The sequence below is a fragment of the Ambystoma mexicanum genome, chromosome 12, assembly GCF_040938575.1.
Source record: "Ambystoma mexicanum isolate Mex_15411 chromosome 12, UKY_AmexF1_1, whole genome shotgun sequence".
Taxonomy (NCBI): domain Eukaryota; kingdom Metazoa; phylum Chordata; class Amphibia; order Caudata; family Ambystomatidae; genus Ambystoma; species Ambystoma mexicanum.
The window spans coordinates 488024196-488047646 of record NC_090936.1 but is presented as its reverse complement, the minus strand read 5'-3'; the positions used below and the strand labels follow the sequence as shown (position 1 = coordinate 488047646).

The 23451-nt window shown below is 43.0% G+C and overlaps 1 protein-coding gene across 1 annotated transcript in view; it reads right to left on the bottom strand.

Annotated features, from left to right (window-relative positions):
* Window positions 1–7810: 7810 nt before the first annotated feature.
* Window positions 7811–23451, bottom strand: part of MTPN (myotrophin) — a 219552-nt gene continuing 203911 nt past the window's right edge. The window contains exon 4 of the mRNA XM_069628764.1: window positions 7811–12426. Coding sequence (XP_069484865.1) covers window positions 12340–12426 — 87 coding nt within the window. The 3' untranslated portion in view covers window positions 7811–12339. The remainder of the gene's footprint in view (window positions 12427–23451) is intronic.

The following is a 23451-nucleotide window of genomic DNA, read 5'->3' as shown; positions in this document are numbered from 1 at the left end:
GGACTGATGGTCTGCGCAGGTGTGCTGCTGCCACTGCCAGGACATTGGTAAACACCCTTGGTGCCGAGGCGATGCCGAAGGGGAGTACTTTGAACTGGTAGTGTTTGTCCTGGATCATGAACCTTAGGTATTTTCTGTGCGCTGGCAACATTGAAATATGAAAGTATGCATCTTTCATATCCAATGTTGCCATAAAGTCCCCCCGTTTCAGTAATGGGATCACTTCTTGTAGTGTTACCATGCAAAACTTCTGGGGTTTTATGAACTTGTTCGCTTGGCGCAGATCTAGAACAGGACGCATGCCGAGATCCTTTTTGGGTACAAGGAAGTACACTGAATAAATACCCTCGTTTACTTGAAGAATAGGGATGGCTTCTATGCCGTCCTTTCCCAGCAGTGCTTCCACCTCTTGAATCAGGATGTTTAGATGGTCCAGTGAAAGGCGCCATGAGCGTGGCGGTCTGAACTGTGGAGGTTGGGTGAATTCCACGCGATCATCTTTAAGACCCACTGGTCAGAAGTTATCCCCTTCCATGCCTTGAGGAAAGATGTTAATCGCCCCCCCCCCCCACGACCGGGGAGGCAAGGGAGGGGACCTGAACTTGGTGGTCATTTCTGACCCGAGGCCGTAGCTCCTCCGGGATTGGGGCCTCTGCCTCTACCCTTGCTGCATTTCTGACCTCGAGGGAGAGTAAGCGGGGCTTCCAGATGTTTGGTTATTGTTGAAGCTGCCCGTGCCGTAGTTTTGACCGGCACGAGCTTGTCCTCGAAAAGACCGCCGAGCGTTATTACCCCTCTGGGAAGAGAGTTTTTGTGTAATTTGTTGCAGACACTTTAAGGTCTCATGCTGCTTCTTGGCTGTATTCAACGCTACATCAACTGCTTTCCCAAAGAGGTTTGACTCTTCGATGGGCACATTAATGAGGGTGGCCTGAGTTTCAGGTCTAAAGCCCGACGTACGCAGCCATGCGTGTCTCTTCAGAAGAGTCCCTTGTGCAAGGGATCTGCCAGATGTGTCTGCAGTATCCAGGATGTTTTTGACCACATTCTAGTTAACCAGTTTTCCTTCCACAATAATGGCGAGAAGCTTGGTCCTGGCCGGTTCCGGGACCTCCTGAAGACCTTGGACCAGGTTCCATTGGGCATCGGCATAGCTTGCTAATAGCGTAGTATTATTAGCAACCTGAATGGTATATGCAGCTGCTGATGTGACACATTTGCCTAGCACATACAATCTTTTAAGACTCCTTGTCCGGAGGGGATTCTCCAGTGGCAAGGGGTACCCCTGCCCTCTTAAGAGTAGTGGTCACCACCAGTGAGTCCAGGATGGCATGCCCCTTGATATATAGAGGGTCGGAAGGAGAAGGCCGAAATAATTTTTCGACTCTCGGGTTCACGGCCCTTGTCTGGGCAGGTGTGACTAAAGATGGAGCTATCCGCCTCTTAACAGAGTTAAGGAGGGGAATGGATTGACTTGCGGGAGGTTTTTCCTTAATAATGTCCTCCACAAAATCCTGCCCAGGCAAAGCTTCTTGAGTGGCAATTTTGAAGAATTCTGCTGCTTTTTTCAACATGGTGTTGAAAGCTACTTGGTCATCCACAGGGGAGGCCTGGCGAGCCGGAGTGGAAGGAGGAGAATCGATGCACAAAATATCAGAGTCCTGATCTTGACGTGACCAAGGATCCTGTCCTTCTTGCTGGGTTTCCTCCGAGTTCTCCGTAGTCTCTGGTTGATCTTCTCCATAATTATCCAGAAAAGAGGATTCCTCTTCTTCAGTATAAATGTCCCTGTATGTGTCCATGTGGGCCACGTCTTCCTGTTGGAAAACCTGAGGCTGAACATCGTGTATTTGAATGTTAGGGTCTAGCCAATCCTTTTTCAGCTGGTCATCAGAACTGATAATCTGCTCCAACCAATCCATACATCCCTAGAACTTTTCAGTAGTCCATTTCAAGGACCTAAAAGGGCCTAGTTGGGAGCAACAAGGTTCTACGCCCTTTGGCGACGAGAGGAACTTCTCAGGGTGTCCGAGAGAGGCTCTTGACTATCCACGTAAGAGTCATCAGAATCGTGGCCCAAGTCCGTCGAAAATGTTTCCGCGGCCTGGCCCATAACTTTCTGCGGGGCCGGGATAAAGGCTCACCGCTGCTGCGATCCTACCGATGCTCTTCCGGATAGTAACCAAATCGTCGTGAGACAAATTCTCTGATGTAGAGGTAGCCGAAAACGCCATCCGCGGCGCCAGAAGGCCCAGCGGTCGGAGTGCCGGGTAGAGGCCTAGTCGTAACTTCCAGGCCTATTGAGGCCTTGGAAATTGTCGAAGTTTTTGACTCCAAAACTTCGGCACGTGTATATTGGGGAGTAGCGCATTCATTTTTGTTTGTCCAGTCGTCATGCGCTGTTGCGGATGCGGGGAAGGCTTTGGATCTACACGATCCGAGGGAACAGTCAAAATTTTCGATGGACCCGTTGGCGCTTTCGCCTTTTTCGACGAAGGCGTGGAAGATGGCGTAGGGGTTGTGTGTTTAGTGCGATGTTTATGTACGCCCTTGTCGCCGGGTATAGTCCCTGTAGCAAGACCAGAGTCGAGCCTGGAAGGGTCGGGGACGGGCGTGGCGGACCTAGAAGTGTCCACCTCAAGGTCTATAACATCCGCATTGGACGTTTGGTCATCCGAAGTACTCCCGTCACTTTCGGATGGTGTTGCGGTAGGGGAGGCTCGCTCCACGCGTGACATGCCGTACGCGGCCCACCGCTTTACACAGCGATCCTTAAGGCTTTTAGGCTTAAGGAGCTTGCACGCCGAACACCGCTTTTCGTCATGCTCTAGGGGGAGACGGGCGTTACACGTCCTGTGCTCGTCCTTCCAAGGATATCTGACCCTACACTTAGGGCAGAATCTAAAAAGAGTCCTTTCTATAGCAAAAGGGAAGGATGACACGACCAAAAGGGAAAAGTGGAAAGGAGGAAAGACATAACAATATGGCCACCCCGAACCCACTCTCCCTACTGTATAGGTCGGCCAGAGGGCCCGACCACATGGAAATCCGGCCGCCGGATCTTAGACGCAGAGACCACAGCCGTAGACTATTCCTCCGTAGAGGATGTTTTTATTAGGCGAAGTGACTTAACGGGGCATAAACCGAAAATTTGGTAAAGATAAACAATGTCTTTAGTAAGAGCTCTGCTGTAGGGCGACCAGTTATCTGGACGGAAACAAACTATCTGAGGGACCTCGGCGCGTTAGGGATTTTGGGTACTACATACGTCACGATAGGGATAGTGTTACAGACACGCCTATGCCAACGTCCCCTTTCGGCCCCCGAAAGACAAGATGCAATACTCTGTGGTTACCACTGGATTTCGGACCATATGCATAGCATGTGATTCTAAGCAGATTAACAAGCATCAGAAACTTTGTATATCCTTCGTTCTTACCTTTTTCATATTAGGTAATATTTGTTAAAGCCCCAGGACATTTGTTCTGTTTAATATTAAATTGGCCTGTTGTGCAACAATTCTTATTTTTATCTTGTATTCTTCTCGTTTTTTTCTGTGGATTCACAAAAATAGGAAGCGCGAGTATATTTTCACCACCATTATTTTCGAGTGACCTCAATCTATTTCTGGTTTCTTGCTGGTTGTCTTGAGTGCACCTCTCATTTGGTGTTTCTTCATTCCTTTTCTCTCCAGTTCCTTCGGCCCAGTCTAATTGCTCATCCTCCAGCTCCAGGTCTGATATTTCTTCTGTTAGCTCTATCCCAGAGGCTTGTTGCGAATTCCCTTCTTTATATTGGTTGATTATGATCATTGAGTCATTTGGATTTGCGCTTCTTCCGATTGCTCGTTCTCTCCGTCCATATAAATAGACATATCCATCAGATCGATTGTTCTCACTGTCTCAATTCCTGTTAACTCTGCTGGTTTCCTTCTCTTCATTGCTCACATCTTTATGTGGAGAGATGTTTCTGATTTCTCTTCTTGGCCCCTTTTCCTTGCACTTCTTTTACTGGTAGAGTTATATTTCGCAAGAATGCCTGTGATCCAGTTAGCTCCTTTTTATAGCAGTTTTTCCGTTGTTTTGCAGGTGTTTTCTCTTTATTGAATATCCTGTTTGTTGCTTGCCCACTTTTGCTAGTTATTCTGGTCTCTTTCTGGCTTCTTTGCCTGCTTTTCACTTAAGGTCTTTGCCTCATTGTTAGTCATTTGTGAAGGAGTTTCTTCCTCGTTTAGGTCTATTAAATTATCTGCTAAAACCAGTTTGAGTTTCTTTTGAATTAATGGTTCCCTTTCTCCCGTTGTCCTGATCACCTTCGGCGATTCATTTTTATAAGTGCATTGGTCAAATCTACATTTTCTGCTTGGTCGCTTCTTGCAATGTCAGAGCCTTGACTGCCACATTTGGCTTGTTTGAAAATCTACATCTAGGCGCTCCTGTATTTTATTCATGAAGGTTTCTGCATAGATTTGTTTACAATGTATTAATGCAAGCAGGGTCACTTAGTCCTTAACTGTTCCCACCAGCGCCTCTTGCATTTACATGAATGGTATGAGCGATTGTGAAGTTGTCGTGACCAACATATTTTTGCAGGTCTAGCATTGATGTAGGTATTGAAGCAAAATCTTGGTTTGGTAACTGTTCACATTAGCATTTGGTTAACGTGGAGTCCTCAGTTTGCGAGCCTCTGCCAGTGGGGTTCTGCTGCAGTGCTCGAGTAGTTTTCAGTTTTTTTGGGGTACTTGTCCGATTAAGCCCAGGTTTTTGTTCGCTATACATCCGGTTGCTTTGGGCGAGCTGTTCCTTTAGCTCTAGCTCAGTCGGGGCAGCTTCTCAGTGCATTGCAATTTCCCAAAGACTTCTCGTATTTTTTCATGATTTTTCAATTAGATTTCCTATTTCCGCTATATCAAGTGATGGCCTTTTTGATCTTGCACTTGATTGGGCCTTATTTCTTAGAAGTAGCGGTTGGGACTGCCTTCGGCTTTCATATAATGATTCCCATTTCCTTCTGGCTAGTTTTGCTTTTTCTTTGTGTGTTAAGAAAGCTTCCTTTTTCTGGACGTTGATCGCTGAATCTTCAGGCTGTCTATGGATTGTCCAGTCATTGAATCCGTTGCTATTCCTGTTTGCTGGTCAGACTCTTGATGGATCATCTTAATCATTGCATCGGGCACTTCCTGGCTTATGGCTTTCAGGGTAGTATGTTCATTACTTTCTAGTTCTTGTGCCGTCAGTAATTTGTTAAGATCACCCAGTAGCTTTCTTTTCTCCGCTGGGGTCTGCTAATTTCCTTCTGGTAAAAATATGCCCAACTTTGAGGTACAACCTGTGGCATTTCCCAGTTTTTGATTTTTCGGGGTTCTCCTTTTTCTCCCTTTCTTCTGCCATGTTCTGTTTATCTCTTTTCTTAGATTGTGTAAGCCCTTTCTCTTCCCTTCCCATATTCTCTCAAAGTTGTATACAATTTCTGGGTCATACTTGTGCTTCACTGTACAGATGGAGCGTATTGAGTTTTGCCTTCAGAGGGTCATCAATATGGGGATCCCATAAACTGTGCTGGATAGACTCTTGTTTGAATTGTTCCGTACAGTTTAATGAATCAGACGGATTTCGACTTGTTTTTGGTGCGCTTTCTGGTCTGCAGCAGGGCCATTTTTACTGACTGGCTCCGCCCAATACGATGTCTACCGAATATATCCCCCCCAAAATCAGTCTGTCACTTTATTTTCTTATTTTTGTGTGTTAGTTTCAAATTGCTGCTATTGTAAGCAGTGCTTTCTTTCTGTGCTTTAGAACGTGCCTATCTGGTGAGCACGCAAAGTAATTGGGTAGCCTACAGGCTTCACCGTACGTCCAGTTGAATCAAAGGCTGCATTAGCCTGCAGTCTGCATCCACTCCGTATAGCGTAGCCACTTAGTCTCCAAGTCACTTTTCAATCATTTGTCCGAATCGGCTCATTTGTCTGTTACAATGATCTTCACCAGTCTTCCACCACTTCTTGACCGGGAGGCAGTGCGAAAAGAGCCGAGCGATGCAGCCTTAGCCCAGCACCTCAAATTATCTCTCTCTCTCGACCGCACACTGTACTCGTTTCCTGAGAGTTCGAGGCAGAGCTTGGATGTATCCGTGATTTTAGAATTTAGGAGTAAAGAATGTGGTCTGCCACACGCCCAACAGTATGAGCACGCCCTCATCTCCACCGCGGGCTTCACGCCACAAGGGCGATCTGGTTTCACTTATGAGGGCAGCTGAATGTAGTGGGCGTGTCCAGGCTCTTAAAGTATGCACAGGTAATTCCTTCTTGCAAGCGTGGATACAAAGTACAAATAAAAGTTCGAGAACAGTGTTTTCACTGGAATCATTCGCCAACAGCCGCGCATAGAGTAGAATATCAGTGCACTTTCAAGCAGAATTTGAGGTTCAGAGAACAAAGCCCAGCACACAAAAAGCAGTCCAACAGTATGAATGCGCTCTCATCTCCACCGCGGGCTTCACCTCTTCACTCCTCCTTTTAAATTCAGGCGAGTGATCAAACCTAGCCCTCTAATTGCAAGGATTTGCACCACTCATGCACACCAACAGCGGTCCAATAAGGGACCACTGTTGGGCTGACTCATGCATGCATGCATACAGACTAGACATGCTGGCAATAGCATATGGATTGGGACCAAACAGTCTCATGCCACTTCCTGACTCCATACACACATGGCATGCACTAGACCGCAAAAACTGTAGCTTTCCCGGACAAATGCATGACCATAAAAAGTGAACGCCTGAAATGGCAGGAAGCAGGCAAAACAAGAGAATGACCAAAGAGCAAGCAAAAAAAACAAAACGGCACTGCCATCTTAAGACACTAGCCACAGTTAGTTGCCAAACACGGTAAACGCGAATGAGCCAACTAAAAATACAGCAAACATGATAAAAATTTAACTGCTTTCGCCAGCTTGTCTTTAGGCACATTTAAAAGTAACGAAAAATGATTTTGGTGTAGGTCTAGGGTGATGCAAAAGTATTCCCATTACACTTCATTGAAAGATGTTTTGTGCAATATGAAGGAGTTACCCAAACGGATAACAAGTAAAAAGACAAAGGGGAAACAGTTTCCCCATTACTGACAGTCTGAATGACTAGTCAGTTTGCGTATAACAAATGAGCAAAAGGCCATTGAAAGTCAGGACAAGGTGTAAAACTAAAGCAAAATGTTTGCGGGTCCATAGATTATATAGAAAACGTTGCCTAAAAGATACATTTTCTTACAGTCAGGCATGGGCCCTACCCCAAATTTTAAGGAACTTTGTTTGGTGTGCAAATGTACCAGCCATGAACCCCCATAGGACGGACACCCGTAGAGTATGGAGGAAAAGGAACAGGACAGCAATGATTAGGAGTAATGGAGATTGCAAGTAATACAAGCATTATTTTCACTGCCATCACTTTATAGAAGCAGATGCAGGATTCTGTTACTCAAAATCCATGTTACAAGTGGTTGGTCTCCTCTAACGCCATGTTAGAACAAAGATTCTTAGGTAGTTGCTGGAAACAGGTCATGTTAGGAAACCTGTTCCCACATTTTGACTGGGTGGAGGATGCCCTTAAAGGAGAAAGACCCTGCTACATCAAACCTGCATTCTCAACAACATCTTTGGTTATCAAATATTCAATATAGGTTCATTCTTTATCAAATATTCGGTATAAAGACTGCATACCGTACCAACGCTAGCTGGAGCATCTGCTCGTACATGGGGCCGAACAGTATTAGGGGCATACATAAAATGACATGTAATGAGACACTGGATTCCACTAGTTTTAGAACAATTCAAGTTTATTCCATTTGATCTTGCAAATGAAATCTGAATACAAATTCTGATTCACAATTGGATTCGGAAATACAGGAGATCAACCAAACTGAGAAAGCAAATACATAACAAGAAAATAAATTCATAATAGGCAATGCTGAAAGCGCTCTTGTCCCTCTGTTACGGCTAGCAGAAATGTCATGATTGTTATCCCCATTTACAAAATAGAATTTAGAAAGGTTTATGGATTCATGAAAAATTACATGCAAAACAGTACAATCGAGTAAATCCCTCTTACTAGCCTACAACAGGCATTGTTCATGTCCTTGACTAGTAGGAATGTAGGACTAAAAGTGAGCACAGGGGATTTGTAGACGTAAGGGGGTTAACGAAGTGGATGCGCAGCTACTTCTACTCTGCCTTTCAGTCTGAGGAAGCAAAAACAGAAAGGGCATTTCCAGAGGGTAACAAACTTGAAGAAACACATTTTAAAAAACTCCCTTCGACTTTATGCTCAACATCAAAACAAAGATGCGTACATGATTCCAGACATCTCGCACACTTGAACCTCAACGTCTTGGCTAAATCAATGTTGCTCAGTGTGGCAGATACCTCATCCTACATACCAGAGGCTAGTGGTTATTAGAGCAGCCCTTTAAAATATCAAGAGAGCAGTCAGAAGACACCTTAGAACTGATTGTCGTAAGCTACAGACACGCCTTCCACTACACACTGGCTTCCATGTATCCAGAAATAAGGCAATGGCTGTGTAAACCAATTGAGAAGCAGCTTGACGTTCTTTTCTGTGCCATATTTTTCCATAGGCATGTCTTTTTTTTTTTTTTAACAAGTACTGTCGGCTCCAAATCACAGAATTCTGATTGCTGTCATAATACTGCTCAGCAATCAAGCAAGCTAAATACCAGTGTGAAAGAAAAGAAGTGTGCCCCATTATAGTGGTGCTTTCACATACTGCAAGTAACTTGTGTGAAGGGGCTTATCCACAAAATTGGAAACTAATCAGTGCAGTATAACTCAAGACTGTTCCTTCCCTTGTCGTCAAATAACCCAACTGTACTATTTTACAGAGCAATAAAAAGCTTTGGTGGACGAAGATGGGACAATGTGCCCTTCATATTTGTAGACTCCAATGCAGCTGTTTTTTAGAATTGAAATTACAAAACGAATAGCACATCTCTGAACTTCGCACAATGGAAATGGATTGACATATCGGCTTGGTGCTCCACTTGCACGGGATGCAATGTGGATTTACCGTCCTGCATGGACCTACCGCAGCATTGAATATATGTAAAAATGAGCGCGGTACATGGTTGGTCTCAAATGAATTATTGATGTAGTGCCTTGAGTCTGCATATGAATGATAATCACAGAAAGTCAACAGCTTTACTTTTCTTTGAAGCAATGCCTTTATTCTAAATCTTGAAACGCCATCTCATGCAAGGAAACCCATCTAAACATTTTAAGATTTAAGTGCTTGGAGTGTTTTTGTGTGCATTTTTTTTTTTGTTTAAATACCATGCACGCAGGGGTTGGTCTAAGCTATGCACTTCTTGGAGTGTTCCATTCTATTGGCAAAGATAGAGATGTTCTCTTTGAAATGGATGCCATGCGGGTGGAATTAGGCAAACTTAGGTGAAAAAAGCATTCAGATGCAACCGAATCACTTAAAAGTTCTTAGATCTGGTGTGTTTGGTGAAACTAGAAGACAGGGGGGTGATAGAAAGATGTTTGGGGTGTGGGCTGAGAGGAGAGCTTCGATGTAAGGTATCACGAACACTTGGAGATCTAGTCTCAAAGAATCCAATACCTGCATTCAACGTGTCATGGATACTTTCATCAAGGTGCACACCATGACCAAAAACTGGCAGAAATTTCTTTGGTCTGGAGACTGGTCTTAAACTTAAGAACATGAATTTGGTCATCCTAGTTGTTTGCATTGTGCCAGAAAGGGTATCATGAGGTCCGCTGACATATGAGAAAGATAATTTTAAAAGTACAGGTAAAAAATGAGCAGTCCAACTAATTAATCAAGCAGAGAGCTGGGTAAACGGCCCATTCCTTTCTCAGGAATCGACATCTTCTAGAATAACTTTCCAAATCAAAGTCTGCTGCATTCTCCATTGGGCTGTCCAGTACGGTAAGCAACACACTAGTGGAACAATTTGGGTTTGCTCCGTGTGCCACACTAGGTTAAGTACTTTGCTTCAATGATACAAGGTCCAATTAATGGTACCGAATGGTATACATAAAGTATGAAGCAAATGTTTGTACAAAAATACTACTGTAGATGGAAACATCACTACCTGAAGCCAATAGGCGAGGGAGAGGAGGGCACATAAGGGCCAATAAGCAAACAGCTGTGTAAGATCAGTTCTATGCAGGCAAGGTGCAACATGTCTCCAGACAGCAATCTTCTGAGAGCTAGTAGGGGCTATAGGTTTCGGCATCTTACACATGTCCAAATGCAATTAAGACAAACACATGTTTTTCATAAAAAGTATGCCGAGTCTAGGATCACTAGATGGGTAGGTTTTTCTGGTTATTTTGCTGAACAGACTAGACACAGGTGATAGTGTACACTTGGGCCACCTATATTCTGACTTGGAAAAAGCAAGCAGTTAACCACATTTTCCCCAAGGAGACTAAGCTTAACGCAGCACTATTTAATTAAATATGCTGTCAAAATACCTTCTGTAATACTCAAACATGGCATGCCTTTAATCAAGCCGGATGGATTAATAGTTCATGTCATATCTTCATTATTCAAAGCTGAAACTATGACCATGCCTCCAAAAACAGAAAAAAAACAAAACGGATCGGGTTCAATTTGTCCTTCAGTCCATAGAGAAACAGTTAACGAGCCTGTCAGCTGCCGTTTCATTCTCTTCTTCACAATGGAAGCTAAGGCCTCTTCGTATATGGGGTACATTCATGATTATTTAATTATTAAAACACACGCTAGGGAAGGGATTTGCTTCAAGAAGCCTTTTGGCCTAGGAAACCTTAAAACTAAAAAATAAATCAGTGGTATTATACAGCACAAACAGTTACTGGTCTCTAAAAGGAAAGTAATTTTGGGTTTTAGGTACAAGGGTTCTTTGCAAATTACAGGAATCTTAAGAAAGGTTTCTGTACGAATGGCCAATTGAGTGTGTCGCAACAGTGAGATCTCCCACTGTTGTGCCTTTATATAGTGCAAAAAAATACATTGCTTTCCATCACACCTGGCCATAAACCACTCATTTTTAGGTTTGTGGGGAATTCTTTTATTAGATATTGTAATCCTATTCCTCTAAAAACAAAACGATCCAACCTTTAAGAAAGTCTGTTTACAAAGTTACAAGTACCATATCAAAAGAGAACAGGCGGGTGTGTAAGGAAGACCTGTACAATGCAAGGTATACTGCTAAAAGACAACAAAATAAGTGGTACTTCCCAACGGAAACACATTAGTGCATGATCCAGAAGTCTGATATCTTTAAAGGGCAGAGAATACTCGAGTTTATAGCGGTGGAGACCTGGCGTGCTAGGGAATCTGAACAGACCTATTACTAAGCATCATCATTCTTACATGATTTGCAACATAATGGGCATGTGCAGTTTGGATTGGATGCATTTCTGGTTATTACCTCAGTGCTGCATTTGCTCCAAATAAATGCATGGTTGATTTTGACAGTGCTCTACGCAGATAGAATATTTTAAGCAAGGAACATCTTCAGATCAAGACTCCAGTGAAATGTGCATATCAAGGTTCCAGTGAAGTGTGCGAAAATTGTGCATGGGGTACGTTGGCGAAGTGGGAGAGGCAGATGCAGCTGGCACCTGGACTAACCAACGCATTGCACTGACGGAAAGCCAACAACTCCAAGAACTGTGCCACCAGTTGGAATTTGATATGCTTCACTCACACGTTGGAGTTCTGGGAGAATCTAATTTCCTGTTAAATTTCCGTCATTCCAGGCATGAGCAATAGGGAGCGAACTGGTTAGTGTACCTAGGGTAGTGTATGTGGCAGGAAGGGGACTCCATTTAGGACTGCCTTTAAGAGCATGTAGTTAGTAGACTTACTGAAAAGCAGCAAGGTTCTGGTCGATGGACAAAATTAGATTTGTATATTAGTTGCAGTTCAGCAAGCCATACCGATTACATACATGGGAACCATGTGTAGCAGCAATGCTGCAAAGCATGTATATATTTGGGGGTCTGCTTCTTGTACAAATAAATATGCATTCCTGATTCTAGTGAAAGTAGTAAAGACCAATTCAGGCCTAAGGCGTCACGGAGTGATTCGGAGAACAGTTTTTCCTTTGGGGCGTGGGGAGGTGGGCGGCACTATTTTAGACAGGGCATCCCCATCTAAGTAAACCTCTAGGAGGTCCACCTCACTGATCTGGAATCCCCCGCCTGCCTTTTTACTCCCAAGTGTTTTTTAGCTGAAGAAGCTGGCATATAGTGAACGAGAGAGACGAAGAGGCAGCAGTGAGAGTCACTGCCATGGAGGTATCTGAAATGCTCATCACTGAAGGAGGTCTTTGATTGCCTGATCGTCAGCAGATTCATAGGCATTCAATCCATCTGGGCCTTTCGCCGTCTTATCTGCACCCTGTGGAAGACAAAAGGAGGAGGAAATGTTTAGAGCATGAATCTTCAACCTAGTACTTATTCCACCAGTTAAGTTACAATAACTGCTACCTAAATACTTATGGTACAGGCCATATTGTGTAGGAGAATATAGTAATGTCCCAGTGAAATATCCCAAGACCCAAACCCGTGGTCCATTTCACCATTTGTCCTATAGTCCCAACACGCAGAAGGAAGCCCCGTTTTCACATGCACTGAGCTGTCCAAATCATCAATAAAATTACATTTTACAAAAACATCTCAAATGGTATTGCATCATAGTTTGTCTGCATTTACATTCGACATTACATGTACAAGTGCGATACCCAGTGTGTTTATGCAATAGTGTACACAAGGAACACACTTAATTTGATCCGCAGGTAGGATCAGTATAACTTTGGTGTGGGAATCCAGTCAAACAGCATCAATCAGATCCCTAACAGCAGCTTTGAAAAAGCCTGTGTCCGATACATTTATGAAACAGTGAATTAATAGCGGCGCCAATGGCTTGAGGGAGGGGCACTTTTGGTTGTATTATGAGAGCATAATTATGACTGGTTCTGTGGCACTCCGACCCCAAGGCTACCCCAACAACCCCTGCAGGACCAGTGACCTGGTATAAGCCTAAATGTCCATGTGACCACTCCTCCCACTCAACATCCAAACTCCTAGGACAGCCGGCTAAGCATAACATTTTGACACGCCTCTGCTACTCCACCTCCGACATCCAGAGCCCAGCAGGCAGACCCACAGACAGGTAAGGGATGACTTGCAAGGAAGGTATTTTACTCCCTGGTTGCAGTAGATTTCCAACTGTTAAATTCACCCCAATGTACCAAGACCACTGGTTGAGCTATACTAACACCCCACTTTACTGTTGCCCTAAATTCATAATTTATATATTTATTAGTTATCAATTGTATTTGTGCCGCTGTATGTTACTCCCTGGTTATTTTAGATTGCTGCTCTATCCCATTTTCCTCCCTAGATTAATTATTGTTCCCCTTTGTTTCCAGGCGACAAACTGGAATGTGTTCCCTTTCACTTTACGGTGTGTACAGCCCTCCTAATCACAAGACCAAGTCCTCAAAAGTAAGTAAAGAGATCCCCTCATCCATTAAAACAGCAGTTTACTTTCAAAACTAAAGTCACCCTAGACATACACAAAGCAAGACCATATCTGGCCCGAGGGATGGAGAGAGAAAGATGAGGGGCCAGGAGTCCTCCGCTCGATACACAATAGTAACGATGGTTCCAACAAAGCACACAAAAGAGAAGATATTTTTCCATTTGGGGATACTTTCCACAGACAACTTCCGACATCAGAAACAGGAGGACCCACTCGACCGTGAGGCAACACTAATAAACAAGGGAATTAACAGTCAGTGGCAAAGAGACTCATTCTCAACCACCGTGACCTTACCATCAAATAGGCAAACAACCAGAAAACACACCCTTAAGGAAACGCATATTTCATCTTTCATAAAAAAAACAGCTCAGGCCATAAATCATCCCTGGAATCAAGATGACCACCCTATCCCAAAGAGAAACAGACTTTTCTAAGATGAAACACCGAAGAGGGAAAATGTCAAGTTGCAAGCTACCAGCCATCCATAAACACTCACTTGCCAATTCAATTCTATACATATATACAGCAGACCATGTCTTCCTCGCAAAAAGTCAATTATCACTAGTGACCAGAGCGAATTGTGCATACTGCAGAGGCTAAGGAAGCCTAACCTGCAGGCAATTACCATCAGGGCAAATATGGCAGACCCACAAAGAACTTTCAGAATCGGATGCCTTCTTATTCATGCCTTCTCTATGGCCAAATATTTTTCTGAATAATAGGACCTTCTCTGCGAGGACATGATTGAAGACTACTCCAATTGTACCTTCGGCCACCCCCAAATTCTGCAAGATTAAACTTGCCAACATAACTACCAAGGCAGAAGTAAGAATCACTTGTTCACAAAGACCAACTTCAAAATATAACTTTCAGACAATAGGCCAGACTGCAATAATTTATCCTAATCAATCTGCTCCACACTGCGCTTCTTTCTCATCTACAGACCAACTTCATGCAACCTGGCTTTCTCATATAAAACTGGCTGACCACATGGCAAACCTTTCAGTAGATAGCTGTGGTGGCCAAAAGCCGTGCAGCAAATAAGTAACATAAGCAAATAAGGGGTATGACACAGATTGATGGTAAATCATGCTTCCTGTATTATATCGCAAATAAACAGCATACAGAGGGATCAGCAGGGAAAACAGCATGCACATGTTCAAGCAGTTTGGCACACAAAGCTCTCTCTCTAGGCCTCCCCCACCCTAGAAAGCCGGTTTATATAGCATATCACAGGTAAACACCAATATGTTTCTGTACTCTCACAATGGGGGTGTTTGGCACGATATTGCAGACATTTGGCAAGAACTGTTGACATCTCACTTGTGACGGAGCCCCAGGGGACATCTTGTATTATGGATAAGCAGCATTTGTAGAAACTCTACTGTTATCTCCCATATATGGGGCTACGGCTATGCTTGTAGAGAATTAGCGGAAGGGAAGGTCTGACATGTCCTCCGCCCTAGTAGGGCTTTGGGCATGTCCAGGGTTCTGCATGCAGAGGGACACGGGGAGCCAGAGGGAAGTAACATGGAGGGTATGAGGCCTAAATGTATGGGAGAGCCTAATGTAGCATACCATAGCATAGCAATCCTGCCACATCAAAGTCAACACCTCATCACATTGGTAGATTTCAATCTTGGCTGAATAAGGAGGACACAGCAGAAAGCAGCGCTACAAACCTTAGCATGTTGCATGGTGGTTTTTGAACTAGTTGCTAAATGTGTAGTCTTCCGCAGTGAGAAATTCACTGTTTCTTCCCAGCTACCTTACCCTAGAAAGACAACCTCACCTCTCCTATCCAGTTTTATGATCTACCCCACGAATACTTCCAAAGGCAAAACCCCCCAAAATGAACAACGCCCTAGAAGGAGTCCAGCTGGATATCCTCTTGAGTAAACCTGAAGAATCCAAACCCCAGCCCATGATCTACTTTTCAATGTCCCTTAGTGGGTAAGAAACACCCTTGGAATTATGGCCATTCCGAATATCTTACATTCTCACAAAATACGCATGCCGCTAAATGGTTTACACACAAAATGTAATCTCTTCAACAACAAAAAAAAAGGGGGGAACCACATCCCAATAGATAAACTGGCTTACTATTGACAACTTCTGCTCTACAGAGCAAAAAAGGACCAAAGCATAAAAGCTTGCGAGAGCCAGCAACACTCTGAATCATGTCAGCGCAACTAGGTCAGAAGTAGTCGTCAAATGATCCACAAATTCATAAACTATATAGCCTGCAACTGCACCAATACCATTTTAAGAACTTCATTGCACCTCACTTCAGCAACAAAATTGAACACATCAAGTACCAGCCAGACAAGAAAGGGCCGATTCCACTATTCCCAGTAATGAAAACGGCTCCAGTAAACCAACACTTGCAGCTTTTCATTTCTCCTCTACATAGGACTTTGTACCACGGTCAATGCTAGCAATATAGCGCACTCGCTCGAAGACTCCCTCCCCACTGTCTACAAAGCAGTAACGATGCAACCCTAAAAACAACTTCCTTACGAGTCGTTCTCAACACCTCGATCAAACAAGGGGTCCTCCCTCAACACATTTCATTGCTAAAATCCAGGAGAAATGTTTTGACATACGGCTAGGGGGATGCATTGACCGCAACAGTTCCCTCCAGAGCCAGACCAAGGAGAGAAACCGTCCACACTAGGCTCGCTATGTGGCATCTTCAATAACACCGACCAGAAGCAGTTCAAAACACACATCCTGCCAGACATTTGCCACTTTTGATACTATCAGTCATTAGGCTTTCTAAAAAGACAAGGATATCCGATTAAAAAGGAACTGCTCCATTGCTGGATCACCCAATTTCCGACAGAACTGAAAACATGCATGGCCCCTTTCATGTCCTCGCATGTACCTTATTCTGACCAAAGATGTTTTAACTATGTAGAAACCCAAATCCACAAGCCCTCAAAGATTCTACAGCAGATGCTTTGCACACATGGTCTTGTGACTGACACAAACATGTAACAACTGCATACAACACGCCAAGGAGTATGGGAAATCTGAATCGGGGGCAATTTCCCCACACCCACGGTTCGAACTTGCTTGGAGCCATTAAGCTCCTGGTTTGCTTTAAAGCAACAGCAATCAGCAGCTACTTGTGGCTCCCGAGGCCAATTGATGATTTACAAAAATGTCGATTTGACATTAATAATTTTGAGTATTTGAGAATGTTGATAAAGTAGATTTAGGACACATGTAGTACACAAATGTAAACATAATGGATCATACATAATAGGAAGAAGTCACCATTTTTTGTTGATGTTAAATTGGTGTGCCGTTTTCTTGCTCATGGTTTCTCAGTGGTAGTTCCTGCCTACAGCGGTGATGGCTGACAACCGAGAGATGGTTTAGCTCTTGCTTATCAAACTCTGCACATCCTTTCTAACTAAAGCAGATTTTAAAAAAAGTCCAACTAAAACACCAGTCCAGCCATCTCCATGTACATCAGAACAAAATGTTTAACAGTCAGCATTGCACAGTGTCTAACAAGATGGTACCTGTTCTACCTAGTAGCTCACATGAAAACATGACAAATTAAAACCCAACTCGTTAATGACATACGGTGAACATAGTCATTTGGGTTGGTCAACCACAGCCTTCAATCTGGATCAGAAAAAATATGGTCTCAAACATGCAACGAGCCAGTACACAAAGCTTCAGCAAATGAATACTGTGAGTCGGACTCATTTTACTGCACTGTTGTATCCAAGAGCAGTAGTGAAAGAAATATCACCAAGGGGGGTTTGGGCCTCGTGTCGGCTGTTTTGTTTTCTTTGATTAACAATTAAAATTGTATAAATCCTAATAAGGTTTCGCTTTTTGGAATTATAAAGGCACTTAAATAATTTGGATTGTGGCGCAAAGGGACAGTTCGTTTTTGGGAATTAATCATGTTTTAAGGCAGGGGGCTGTTGCCTTTTTTCTAACACTGGCCTTTGCTTGCCTGCCATTCTTTGACTATATACAGACGTGATAGGGAACCAGTTCTTTGAGCTTTTGAACATTTGTGTAGGAGTAGCTTTGTAGTGCTCAGCCTCCATTTAAGTTATGTCTCACAATTGACCCAACACAAGCCCTAGTTAGTGCCGCCCCACATGCAATTGGGGGTAGTGTGCCACTGGTCGTGCTAGCTTTTGGGCCACTTGACTATGCCGCGAGGCATGGAGGGACTTTCTGCCTGTATTTCAGTGTTAGCTGGGTAGAGGTGGATGATGCAGTGGTTGTGGGCAACCAGGAGGCGGCATATGGCGCTCCCAAACCCTGCTCTCTTATAGGGTGTTATGCAGAGGGGAAAGAATGAGTCATGAGGGTGGAGGGAGGCCTCAAAGTTATTCCCTCCCACAAGAGTGGCACTGGTCTGTGGGAGGGCTGCAAAACTTTAGGACAATCTCGGTGTGAGAAACCGTGAAGTTGAGTAGCTGGCTGTACCCCTGTAAGAATGCAAACCTTTGACAAATGGCATGATCATGACGCAATACAATGATTCAAAAACATTGAGATCCAACTATAGTTAACAGTATGTGAAAGACTACTTCAGCTGCCCATTACCCAATCACACGTACCATGAAACAACCCAATCTCCACTTTTCGACATCAACTGAGCGGGTGTGATGGCTATGGGCAGATCCATAGTCTGCTGCAATAATGTAACTGTTAATTGGAATATATTTTTATGTTCAACATGCAGTACTACAAATCTTCACCTGCACAGCGAGACAGCCTCTGTCTAGCTAAACTCTCTTGGACTGCACACGCTGGAGAGCAGGTAGCAGCTTTGCAATTCTACAGCAACAGGCACAAGGACTGCTGGCCAGACAGACCCCTTGCTCTACTGTGATGTCTCATCATTCCTTCCCCTGGGTGAAGAGGCCAGTAGATCAAAGTCTAGCATCTGTGCTTCTGTTGGAACGCTCTCTGTTCCTGTTAATGACCCATCTCTATTTGAGATGCCAGAGTCAATGAGAATGGTGGCACACATTCGCCTCCCCATAAACGGCACCAACACTGCTCAAAGCTTTCAAAATGTGTCAGTGATTTACAGCCTGACGATGCAATCATTCGTGAGTTTGCCATGCATGGTGTACTTGGCAAAACCTTCGATGTTAGGTGTTATTCCTGTGGCCAGCTTGCTCTCTCCAATTGATATTGCAAATCATCCTTGCACACTGCACAGGGTTTCAGCCTTCTGATTCGTGCTGCAAGTCCCTCACCCTAAGACATGCGGATGAAAAGTTCCCAAGGGTCAACAAACAAAACCAGCAAGTAAGTCAATGTTGGCCTTCAATGTAACCTGTGGACCACCACCCAAGGTTAAAATGATCACCTGCCAAGGCACAGTGCCCTTGCCATCTTGGTCGCGTTGAACTCAAGTAGGTACGCCAGGGGGAGAACCGCACTCAGTGTTGGGTTGTGATGACTCACCCACTTGGTGTTCTCGTCGAAAGTTCAGTGCATAGCAGAAACAGCAGCTTCCACCGGCAAGGTTAAGAAATGCCCCTTTGCAACTGCTTGGTGCCAAACTGCATACACCTGCTTCCCCTTTAACAACTCTGTGGGTGGTCATTAAAAAGAAAACGCTACTTTGTCAGCAATGCAGTCAAAGCTTTGACCACTGGTCCACATGTCCATGGTGAAGTGGAGTCTGCCCCCAAGGACTGTTGAATTAGCACTGTAGCCATAAACTGTGTGTGCAATTTCGGGACCACCATGCAAGAGAAAAAAAACTTGATCCAGGAATTTCCCAGCGCTGATGCTACATTTCCCACAAGTCTCTGAAATCCAGGGGTTTCGACACAACAGTAAGGCGAGAGAACTATTGCCAACATTACATCCAGGTTAACATCCAGCAAGAAATGTCCGAGTACGGTTAGAAATGTCACAAGTCCAGTGACAAATGTTTGCTTCATTGGGAAGAGGAGGGGGGTGGTGAAGTCACTTAAGCGGCACTAGGATTAGCATTTGGTGTCATTCTCCCAAGCACTAACTCACCTGCAGTATTTTTAGGTGTAAACGTATGGACAGGTGGAGGTATATCTGCTTGTTTGATGGTATGGGGGAGGGGTGCACCTTGGATCGTTGGACTTCTTCTCATGTCTGCACGGTGCTGCAGCATATGAGACCACAGAAGTGTTACGAAAGTGGGGTCCTAGCTTCCCTTGCTTGGCACACTGTTTTCCATCCAGATTTAGTTTTTTTTTCTTTGAAGTACCGCCATCGCTCATAGTGGGCTAGAACACAAGCTGGATTCAAATGGGCATGATTAGTGCAGGCGGTGTTTGTGGTGTTCGGTAAATCATATACTGCTGGGTTCTTTCTAATAAGTGTCAGGAAGGCTGCTGCGGAATGACTGCATACAAGTGGGGGCAAGCTTCTATTTATACTAAATGCTCTACGTATCTGTGGTGTCATTCTAGTCTTCCTTTCAGTATCGCTGCTTTCCAACAAGGCTGGTTCCCATTTGGAGTATAAGCTTCATGTTGGTCATCTCGTTATCGTCACTGCTGTCTGACCAATCAGTGGATGGTGCTGGGGAGAAAGACCTGGTATTTTTAATTTCCTCATCTACACATACTGCGTTCTAAACTGATCTTGAGTAGATCACACTCCCCTCGTCTGAACAAAAGAGTGGACAGAACTCAAAGTGTAACCTCTGCTGGTTTAGGTGGTTGATGTCATGGTGCACTATCTATACATTTTCTTGTACATGCGGCAGCAACCAGAAAGACTTGTGATGGGGGTGCGGAATGTGAGTTGAATTAAGCCTTCCATTGACCACATGCAATTCCGGCCACCCCTGTGCATACAACAAAGGCTGTTCTAAGAATGAAAAGACTAAGAGCAGCATGCGTCTCCATGCCTCTGGCTCAAATGGGTGCAGATATGTTCCAAATGGTGTGCAGTTATATTTTCGAATGTAATAATATCGAAAGTCAAAATGTTGAAATTAAAAATAAAATTTTTTTGAAATAATTCTACATGCAATGTAAGTGTTATAATATGTTCTATAATTTATTAAATAAAATTTGTATATAGTTAATTACAATTACTTTATTAAATTTAACTTTGTTTTAATAAATATTTTATTACATAACATTTTAACTACAATAAATATTTTATTAAAAGATAATTACATTTGTATTGGTGACTTGCAACTTGGAATAAATAGTATCTATTTTCACCGCTAGACAGTGCTATTGTATTACAAATTGTAATGTAGATTGTTATTTCTTAAAGTTCTTGACGTAACGTTACGTTGACGTAGGTGCCATTTTTAAAGTCCAGCTGCGTGTTCTTGGATTTTGTCTTTTTCAATATTTTTTTCGAGGATTTCCTGGACCAGATGGATTTTTTTTTATCATATGGATTTTTCTTTTGGATCGTGTATTGGAATCGGGTCTCTGCACTCTGGGTTATTGGATTTTGTCTTTTTTCGTTGTTTCCCTGGACCTGATGGATTGTTTTTTTTCCGTTTGGATTTTTCTGTTGGATCGTGGATTGGAATATGGATTTTTACACTCTTTTTGCTGGATCTGGCTTTTTGACCGTGGATTGGGATATGATTTTGTTTTTTTCCTTGGCTGGCTTTTAATTTGATTACGGATTTCGACTTTTTCTTCGGTGGATTTCACTTTTTTCCTTGGATTGGGATATGGATTTCGGAATCGTTGGACATGTTGGATTGGCGTTATTGGTTACTTTGGATTCACTATGCCGGATCGTGGACTCTTCAAACTGAGTTTTCTAACATTTTAAATTATATGCAAACGAGTTTAAGTAGTTGTGTTTGTCTTCTTGGTCAAACTGTTTCACTATTTGTTCAATTTTTTGGTCATAGTCCCGGTATTTCCTTCTTTTTAAATGGGTGTTTGCAAGTGAAATGCTCTGAGATAGTCTAAAGTCTTGATGCGATTGTTCAGATATTAAGTCCTTTAAAAAGTGCCACAAATTTGGGTTTTTAGTGTTAAAGTTCTCGTTAATCTTGTTGTGCAACCCTTCCAACATATTGGTTGTTTTTGGCCACCCTTCCATTACGGCATTGTAGCAATTCCACCATTGTATATTATATTTACGCCTTCGTCTAGTGCCATTTCGTATCAACTGTCCCAACCAAGTGCATTCCATATAGTCCATTAAGTCCGAATTCTCTTCATTATTTTTGAAATATTCACTGCCGATTAAATGTTCGTAAAATGTTATAGCGATTTCTTCCTTTACAAATGCCAATGCGAATAGTTTTTTTACATTGTGTTCATATGTACTGTCCTCGATGTATTTCGTGTGGAGTCCTAGTTTCTGTAGTTTCCTCCAAATGGCCTGTGTGAAATGAAAAAACATCTGTATAGTTGTGTCTTTATATACTGATGAGAATGCTTTAATTTGAGCCATTTCAAAGTCCATTATGATATTAGCAGGTTGTGTGTCTGGTATGGCGTCTTAATTTTTTTAAATACTATTTTGTAGATATCTTCAATTTTTTGGGGTATCAAGACGTAGATTAGGGGCATTAGATGGCTATTTATGGATCCATGTATAGTGAAAAATTGTTGGAAAGGCTGGGGCCATGTTTTGAAAGTCGCATCAATTTGCCACATTTCACACTCACCAAGTTGTTTTAAATTGCTGTCTGTTGAAAATATTAAAATGTTTTCATCCTTTATTTCTAATGTTGCTTGATGAAAATGTTCACCTTTTTCTGTTATTTTAAATATATCAGGGATGTTTATATCATAATTTCTTGGTGCTGGCGGAAGATTTTCTTCCTGTTTTGTCCTTTTTATTGTAAGTTGCATGTGTTTTTCTACAGGCATTTGTGCCGAGACCTGCAACGGCATTTTGTTACAGGTTCTAGCAATTACAGACCCGCTGGCCTCAGTAGGGTTTACTACTGCTTTTCTCTTCAGCTCATTTAGAGTTTTGTTAATTATTATACTGGTTCTGTCAGGAAGATGGTTGTGTTCCCCTTTTAATTTTACAATGGAAGTCTCCGTTATTACTCTTCCTGTACACTTTGTTTTCGCATATTCCGTGCACTTCCAATATGTTCTTTCATTTTTGTGGAATTCTTTATTATAAACTTATCCATTGTGAATTAGCTGTTGTCCACCCTTCTGCGAAGTTACATACTCCAAGTTCTCTGTCATTTTAAATCTAAAATGACAAAAAAAAAAGTTTCACTATTTGTCACATTACGTATTGTTCACTTTTCAAATTGCCTATATAGTTTTATATTTAGTATGGTAATATTACCTGCATTTGCGTGAAGTAGTTGGTGTACGCCCTTTAGTCTGCTCGGACCTCAGGTTTGTCAGGTAGTGACGGTTTGTCACAACCGTCATCTGTTCCTCAGCGTTTATGTAAGGTTCTTTACTCTTTGGTTCCATTCATTCGTTTAACCCTTACTAATCGTCCTTGTGTGTTTTTCGTCATTCATAGTTTTTCGTCATTCATAATGTGTTATATCTATCCCCTTTTTGATGGACGGTGAAACGGTTCCGTGAGGGGTTTGGGGGGGTGGGGGGGACACCCTCCCATAACAACGTTACCGTTTGACATTTTACATTGGTATTTTAGAATTGCGTTTGATTTATTTTCTGATTTTTTTTCCGAATAAGTGACTTTCTATTGTATGTAATTTCGACATTTACATTCGACATTTTTGTTTTTTGGCATTATTTTTTCGATATTATCACTCTAAACCGTTCCAAATGTCTCTGAATGTGTGTCACCCAAATCTCTGCTGCTCCCATCAAAGTCAGGTGTGTGCACCCCTCCTACAAGTTGCCTTCAGGGATGGGCATCTCCTTCCATCTCTCCTCCTTTGAGTCACCCGATGGCATGGATCAC